The sequence below is a fragment of the Gavialis gangeticus genome, unplaced genomic scaffold, assembly GCF_001723915.1.
Source record: "Gavialis gangeticus isolate Ggan-Ray unplaced genomic scaffold, GavGan_comp1, whole genome shotgun sequence".
NCBI lineage: Eukaryota > Metazoa > Chordata > Crocodylia > Gavialidae > Gavialis > Gavialis gangeticus.
In genome coordinates this window covers 68,107,900-68,116,838 of record NW_017728993.1, presented here as the reverse complement: position 1 = coordinate 68,116,838, position 8,939 = coordinate 68,107,900, and the positions used below count along the sequence as shown (strand labels likewise).

The following is an 8,939-nucleotide window of genomic DNA, read 5'->3' as shown; positions in this document are numbered from 1 at the left end:
CCCCCCCCCCCCCCCAAAAAAAAAATACAAAACCCTACAGAGGCTCATACTGACTCAGGAATACAGGAAGGTAATAAAGCGTGGATTCTCTCCAACATATTAACAAAGAGCCACTGAGAACAACTCACAAAGATACTCTCATGCAATTTTCTTGGTCATCTAATAAAAGATATTTTCTGAAACAAGATTTCTAGATTTATTTTTGTCTCAGACCAACACTACTACCAAATGCACCCCTCCATTACATTAGGGACTTGCAAACATAAGTTTCATCAAACATTTTTGCCATTACATGCAGACAAAGCATAACTTAACACCATTTTCAAAATCTCTTGAGATCTAGTAAATAAAGGGGTATTTTGGTTTTTGAAGTTCATTCACACTATAGGTGGGTCAGCAGAACATTTACAGTTGTGTGGACTTGTCTACACATGTATAAAGTAAGATAGAACTTTAATTTACAGAGCATTAACTACTACATACTAGCTCCCCATGCAGACACACCATTTGCTGCATGCTAAAATAGCAGCTAGCGTACTGAAAAAACCCTCGCATCCTAGCTTATTACCCAGTAATTTCCCCATGTATAAAGAGTCCTATATTAGATGGGGCCCTAATATAGTGACCCATTCTAGGACAGGGCTCTGAAATAATCCAACAGCTACTATTTTTAATGCTATCCATGAAGGAAGCAGAAATAGGCTATTTATGCCAATACTGGAGTGCGGTAGTCTCAAAATGCTAGGATTAAGTCTATGCTAAATGGGAACTGACTGTGAAAAAAGATGTGCTATATAAATGGCACCCAGCCACTTTATATAAAACAGGTTTATAAACAGAGAGAGAAAAATAAATAAATAAATAAATATATAAATCAGCCTTGTGACCTATGCAATGTTTTTTTCCCAGGCCAACAAGTGTAACAATTTTGCAAGTTAAAGAGATCCCTTTTTCAAGCATTGTAAGCTGATTCAGAATAGTTTGAAGGACCTTTCAGTTAAAAATGTGGTACTTCATCATCACCATCCCAGATACTTGATAGTTTTTACTACTGCTGTTGACTGCCCACCTCCAGCACCTGAACTTTAAGTTGGAAAATGAATACTGACTATGCTGTTGCCTTTACCACTGTGTTTCTACTTCTTGTACTAATATTTCACTGTAGTTTTAATATTGTGGGAATATTTTCACCAATTTTAGGTTCTAGAATCCTTTGCATTAAAGCTAGTATGTATTCTAGCCAGCATTCTTCAAACGCCACTTACAAGCAGGGGGGAGGGTGGCAGGAACAGGACACAACATTTTCAAGAACAAGAATATGACATTTTTAATGTAATATGAGGGTTATGAAATCTTCCCCTACTTCAAAAGCAACAACTCTTTACCAAGAGAAAGAAGAAATAAATCTTTAAAATTAAGACTGAAAACTAATCCAAATACATTTGTTTCACTTGAAATTACTTCAAGCTGAAGGGGGGGAGCACAAAAGAGAAACAGGGAAGGGAAAGATTAAAGTCGGCAAGGCAAACAACTTAGAGAATTAAGAGGTATTTACAGGACCACCTGTAATAATGCTAAAGATGAGAGCATAGTACCAAAGGCTGAAGCGTGTTGCTCTGCAACCTAAAGCAATGGCAATAAGTACCACAACTGGGTGACTAAACAGGATTCTCTCAGACACCTTGAACAAACCTGAAGTTTCTAGGACAAGCCCTTTTTGAAGTGACATGAAAGTACTTGAACAATCTTCAAGTATTTTTTAGTTCAGTATTTCAGTACCTGCTTGTCCAATTCACTTGGAAAGTTAAAAGAAAATAACTGAGGACTAAACAGACAAGCTGTCAGACTAAATATTAATAAAATAAAAAGGAGTTTACTATTAAGAGTATAGTCAGGTTTTAATTATGAAGCACCATTCCTCTATAACATAAGCCAACATAGCTATTCCAGCTACATACAACACCCCCCCCATATGTCAGCAGTCCCAAAATACACTAGGTACCTATATTCATTTAGTGAAGTGGTTCTCAACCTTTAGATTCAAGGGGGTCTCTCAGAAAGTGCTATCTTGGTTTTCAGTTGGCTATATTATTTTTCTGAAGTTAAAAGTAGTGTTTTTCTGCTGCAAAGATCCCAGAAAAACCAGCATAAGTCAGAATGTCTCCAACACCATAGATTTCTACCTGAAATCTCAGGGCTTATTTTGTGAACCAGGTTTGCACATCTAACAGTGCTAGCATTACATAGCACCAAGGGGCACCCTTAAAAGGATCTCAGGGAAACTCCAGGGTGCTATGGCCTCCTGACTGAGAATCACTGATTTAGTAACTAAGTTTGGATTGGTTAGTTCCTCTGGTGCTTAAAAACTTAGATTCTGCGTGCATGCGGAAATGTCCTTGTCTGAGCTACTAGCCACCTGGCTCCTACCAAGGTGCACCACTACCATTTAGATCCGAGACTCAGTGCATCTTAAACACTACCTGAACGCACACAGGAGCTTGATTTAGCAGGCACACTCAGAGCCTAGTTCACACTAAACAGCATTAAAGCCAATGACTAATATAAAATAGTTCACTGAACCCCACAGCAGAAACATTCCCACATGAGGACACTGGAACATTACTGGAGACAGGGGCAGGGAAAGAACAAGTAACAAATAGACTGCTGGAAGAGAGGTTCCCCGAAAGCAAGTGGCAAACCTCTCTGTCTTGTCCACAGTTAAGTCAAAATTATCCCCAAGTGTCAGTGACTGGGATGGGCTTCCTTCACCATCAGAACTGGTTTTCTTAGGTCAAAGACAGCAAGGCAATGGAGACGTCTCTAATTAGTCTGTCTAGAGTCTGATTCCAGCCATGGAAAGTGAGATGATGTGCAGGACAAATGTAGCAACACTGAAGTAATATGACACAGTATAGCATCTTTGCTAGAATGACCTTGGGACTTCTGTCTGGCAGTCATAGAAAAAAGTTTACATTTAGAATACCAAGTTTTACAATATTTTTAGGTTATTTCAGTTACAAAAGCTTGTAATAAACTAGCAGACTTACAGCTCCATGTAACCTTCCATGAACTGTTAGTAAAACAAAAAAACAAACAAACAAAAACAGAAACAAGAAACCCAGGAGGAAAGCGTTTAAAATTATGACTCATTACAAATTTTCATGTAATTAATCCTCCAGGACCGAGTCTGCACACCTGTAATTCTATGCTTCACTGTGTCACCAATACTGATGTATGACTGAAAAAGTTTTTTAGGGCTTGTGCACATCAGGGATTTCCTAGCCATTGTAGCTACATCTGTTTTAAGTCCCAGCACAGATACATGCAGATATGCTGCAGCAGAAAAAAGAGCCTTCACTTGTAATTTAAATGGGGATTTGCAGCATACCTAGAATAGGGTGTCTTTACCAATATAGCTATACCAAAGCAAAACTTTTGATATGGGCAAACACTCAATATTCACACTCCTTTTACCCACTTCTAAAAAACAGCAGTGCCAACTTTGTAGGGATTTATAAAGTGAGAACTGACCTATGAAGCAAGAGCCTTAAAGCAGTCAATTTCACTTATCAATTTAATGTCAGAAAACTAGAGGTGCACCAATATAACCGTCTAATATTGGATCAGCACAAATAAAAGGAAAATTGACGTTATCGGCAATCGGCTTTTTTTGGCCAGTGTAGCCGATAATGTCACTGATAAACGCCATATGCATGAGCACAGCTGTAGCATGCACGTGGCCAGGAAGGCAGCCCAGCAGTTTAGGGAGCAGAGTCCGGCTAGTAAATTGAGGCCCCCATGTTGGGGGTGGGGGGGTGGGGCTGGGGCAGAGATTCCCTACCGCTGTGCACAACCCCAGGTTTGTGCATAGGGCAGAGGCAGGCTGTCCACAGCTATGTCCCATGCCCCATCCTGGCTAGGCAGCACCTGCCTCTGCCCCATTCCCTCCCTCACCATAGGGGCCTGTTCTCTTTGTCCCCCCCAGACTTATCCACCGGACACTGTTCTCCAAGCTGCTGGGCTTCGTACTGGCTATCAGATTGGTACTGGCCAACATGGCTGGTTAATAAAATTGGCCCAAAAATCTTTATTGGTGCACCCCTACCAAAAAAAAATTTATGCGATTTACATTACTTACTAAACAGCTATCAAAGTTAGCTTTAAAATGAGCAGCTGTATATCACTTACACCCAAAGCAATTCACATAATTTTAAAGGCTCTACAAATAGGCAAACTGTTAAGGCTCAAGATCTACTATGATGCATTTAATATACCGAGGGCGCATCCAGATGAGCGCACACATGCAGTTTGCAGTGCCACAGACTGCACATGCTACACAATGACAGCATTTGCTGCTAGCTTGCAGCACTGCAGGTTTTTTGACACGGAGATCCCAGTGTCAAAAAAACCTGCCTCAGAACAAAGCAGGGTGGTGCACATGGTGGCAGAGCATGCCACCTGAAACCAGAGACTTGCTGGCCAGAGCCACGCTCCAGCTGCCAACCAAGTTCTATGCACCCAGACTGGCACTGCTGGAGCCCTAGGGGGGCCCGCCCTTAGGTGCTGCTGGGGCCAGCCCAAGCGTTGGCTCCAGCCTCCCCTATCGCACCCGGGCCAACTTGCCATGCACCAAAGCATGCATGCAGGAGCATTCCCTGGGGACAACTGGCAGCAGAGGCACAAATAAGTGCTGCTGCTTGTTGTCCCCAGAGAAAGCATGTTTCCACTCACTGAGGACATGCCCATAAGGGTAGACAAAATGCATCTTCCAAAGCAACCCTTCAAACTCCCCCAAAGATTACATGAAGATTATGCTTTTCTGGCAAGCATAACTCTGATGCATATCAACATTTTTTTTTTTAATATAAACAGTAAAGTATTAATTTGTTCATACTGTCCTTGACTGTTGATGGGACAAGGAAACCAATCAAAATGAGTTTGCGAAAGCCAGCTAAAAACATTCTTTTATTGGCTGAAACTATTTTTTAACTCCATTTTTAGAAAGACAGATGTCTCCAACTACTGCATACAATTTACCTTAAAGCTTTGTGCAGATCTGTGGAGATGCATTTCCATATTACGGTTTTTAAAGAGTGCCCCCACCTCCCAATTAAAACAAAATTTAAAAACTGCTGTTTTAGTCAGTCCACAGATAACTGAAACCAAGGCTTCATTGCCCTTTGCTTTTGAAATGCCTGCATCCAAGTGATAAAAATATCCTTACCAAGAAGTATTTGGAGAAGGATCACAAATACAAGGTTAGTTCTCAGCTGAGTAGTTCTTAAATGCTAGAGAAGAAAACAAGTAGAAATACCAAGGTAAATGTGTTCCCAGCATCTCCCCCTGCCCCCTCAACTCTCATAGGTACATGCTTATATATACACTGTAGTACATCTTATCCCCTCATTAGTTAGCTTATATTATATTAACCACTAAACTCTCTAACAACCCTAGTCAATTTCTTGTCCTTTAAGTACCTGTGGCACAGTTTGATTACAGCATATAGCAATGCTTCAAGGCCTGGGCACCAAAGCACTCTGGAGTGCCTCACGATCCTTTTAAGAGCGCTACCAGGTGCCACGCAATGTTAGCATGCACATGGTTCACAAGATAAACCCAGAGATTTCAAATAGGAAACACAGCATTAAAACACTCAAGACATTTTATGGTCTTCCCAGGTTTCTTGCAACAGAAGAATTGTTCTATTATTTTTCTGTGATCAAAAAATGTGAGTGAGAATTAAGAGCCGACATTTTCCCGAGGGGTGCCTCTAGCCAATCTAGCGGTGCCTGGAGCCTAAAAAACTTTGAGAAACACTGTCATATAAATTTTCATCAGACAAGTTAGAAATGGTATGACAGATTTACTGAAAGACTGAAAAAGCTGTGTTGTCACATTTCAGACAGGTTTTAGTCTCTACTAGTCCCTAACTAATACCATTGACTATAATTCACAAAGATTTTAATTTTAAATTTTTTTTTAAGTGAGTTGCACACATCCCTTACTACATATAGATATAAATCCACTGGTTCAAGCTAGGACAGTAAAAAAAAAAAAAAAAAAAGAGGAGGTGTGTTGTTCTTGCTGAAGTTAACAGATACCATAGCGCTATCTCCAATCCTGATTAGGAAAATTGTTTGACATACATTTCTCTAATGTTTGGCACAAAGCAAGTTTTTCCCCAGCAAGATTTATTGAGCAGTTGTAATAATATACTAATTTCCCCCAGAATTCAGGCTTTTCAATATCCTGTTGCAACTGGGGTTGAAGGGGGCAGGGAAGAGGGAATCTTCATTCTTATTTACCTTTTTCAACTGATAACATCCTATTTCAAAAACAAAATAAGAAGTTCCTGTCAGCTTTTGCAGATTCATTCTTAAAGACCCCTGGTTCCTGCAACAAAAAAAGCCCTCAGACCAAAGTCGCCACAAATATGTTAAGGAAAGAAATAAATTCTACCTTTACTGAATAAAAGAATTTTCCCTTAGGACAGGAAGGAAAAATCTTTTGGAAAAAAATAAGCCACACTTCCATGATATTTTGACCTACTGAACAAAATACAGGTCACCAACTTTTCAGGCTCTGCAACAAGTAATAACTCAAAGTTTAAACATGAGCCCCCTAAACCTGGAGAGACAAGACAAGATTTGTACCAAGCACATTTCAAGATTTCAGTAGTTTGTCCATGTGTTTTCCTGTAAAGTTATGAACATCAGCCCCAATATTATTGGCTTCTTAAGAAACCCCTATAATGAAACAAAGTGCCACTAATGGAATTCCATGAGCGCAACTGTGTGGTGTTAATTGAAACAGAGAAGCCATAGCAATTCAGTAAGCTATATTTTACATTTATATTTATTTTAAAAAAATTAAAAAGTGTAACACTACAACTGTTCATAACTAAAAAGGCAAGAAGGAACTTGCTCAACTTTATTATAAGAGACCATGGTACACAGAATTTTTGTTGTGTGTTTAAAATGAGAATAACCTGGCAGCTGTATTAATAAAAGTGAAATCTCACCGATTCCAGAATTTTGAAAACAGTCCAACATAGAAACAGCACCTTTCACAAAAAATAACCAGAAAAGCCCCAGGGGATTTTAAAGGAAAAGAAAAATAAAAGTTACTGGCAAAAGTTTAAGAAATCAGAACGACAATAAGGAAGTTGTGATTAGCTGACAACAATATGCATAAAAGATGATCACTACAGCAAGAAGTTTCCATGCAATCTGTATATATTTTGGGAGTACTAGTATACCTCTTCTGGCAACCTGGTAAGAAGTGAGAGAGAAGTGATTTAAGGTAAGCCTTGCTATTATTTATAAGATGCAAAAGAAATCCAGGGAAATAGTCCTTCTCCAAGTTCTCTCCCCTGCTAATCTCCTTTCCCTTAATATCCACGTTACGAGGCATTATGGAATTTACCATCTTCCATACGCGTAACTTTTGGTGAAGCTCTTGGCTTATTGTATCTGCCCACATTATTCACTTCTATCTGCAGCATCAAGACCATTTTGATCCCAAGTATACTCTGCTTAGGTGCATAATGTCAGGACTGAACAAAGGCCATGCACTTACCTGGAGCATCCACTAATCCAAATGTAATGCTCATTAAATACATAGTGCAGTGGTATTATCTGGCTTGAAACTGGAATTTTCAAACCTTCAAACAGCCCATTTCCTGACTGCTGTTATAAGCCTTGAGAAATGACAGGAACTAATCTATTTCAGGGGTGATAATATCACAACACTGCTGAGACTGTACTAAAGGAGCAATGCTTACAGCACCGTCAGTACCATGGTACTACTGCCCCAAAAGTTGCTAGCTTCTGTCATGTTCAAGGCTTCTAATGATATCACTGGGATGAACTGAGGGAGCCCGTCTGGAGCAAACACAAGGCTGCAGAGGGGAGACAGCAGCCAGCATTGCTGCTGGAGCCAAGGGAGCAGGAACCAACACAAGACAACTGAGATGTAGGTCAGCAGGCAGGCTGTCCTGTGCACCTCCTTAAACATTAAAGGTGAGCTTAGTATTGAGACACAATGGAAAAAGGAAGCGACAACTGAAACAGGACAGGGCAACTTCAGCTGCTGATAACCAAGGCTGCAGGAAGCACACGCAGAAGAGGGGTGGGTGCCAGTAAAGCCTGTGAAAGCCATCCCCACAATCCAGGGGGGCAAAAGGGACCCTGGACAGAGGTGACAACTCAGAGGGATGGAGAAAAGTTGGGTGCTGGAAACAAGCAGAGAAGCTGTGCAATAGATGCAGCCTGGGCCCCATGGAGGATCCTGGCTAAAGATGCCACTTGCTCTGTGCAGAAGAAGGCACTGCAAGCTGCCCCCATGGATCATTTGCCTTGTCAAAGCGCCCCCCGCCACTACCACGGTGGGGCACAGAGGAGAAGCCAGACCCTTCCCAGCAGGTTTCAAGTTACAGGGAGGCTGAGCCCCCTATAAGAGACAAGAACACCCCTGTAAGATGTGGCAATCATAAGCCGGGGTTTATTAGGAGCATCATGGGGTCACCCCCACCCCCCCGGCCAAGAACGGAGCACATTTCAAGCCCTGCCCCAGGCGGGCGCCCACAGGAGGTAGCGAGACGCGGCCGCCCGGGCTCTCCCAGTGGAGGGGAAGGATCCTACTCGCCTCGGGGAGCCCATCTCGGCGGCCCCGCTCCCAGGGCAGGCCCAGCCCGGCACGGCGCGGCGCGCCCGCCCGCACTCACCACAGCAGGAGGCAGAAGACGAGGCAGGAGCCCAGGGCCAGGAGCCGGCGGGGCGGCCTCCTCATCGTCTCCCCCTTCTGCCTGCCCCGACCGGGAGGCGGCAGCGCATCCTCCCGGCTGCCGCCCGGGGGGTCGGGTCCCCGCACGGAGGGAGGGAGGGAGGGAGAGGCCGCTCGCTCCGCTTCCGCCGCCGGCACGCGCCCCTTACCAAGCC

At 42.5% G+C, this 8,939-nt stretch overlaps 1 protein-coding gene across 3 annotated transcripts in view; it reads right to left on the bottom strand.

The window, feature by feature from the left end:
• SUCO (SUN domain containing ossification factor) overlaps positions 1 to 8,927 on the bottom strand; it is a 110,289-nt gene extending 101,362 nt beyond the window's left edge. For all 3 annotated transcript variants that reach the window (XM_019501947.1, XM_019501948.1, XM_019501949.1), the window contains exon 1: positions 8,726 to 8,927. In XM_019501947.1, the coding sequence (XP_019357492.1) occupies positions 8,726 to 8,790 (65 nt within the window). In that variant the 5' untranslated portion in view covers positions 8,791 to 8,927. The remainder of the gene's footprint in view (positions 1 to 8,725) is intronic.
• Positions 8,928 to 8,939: the final 12 nt, after the last annotated feature.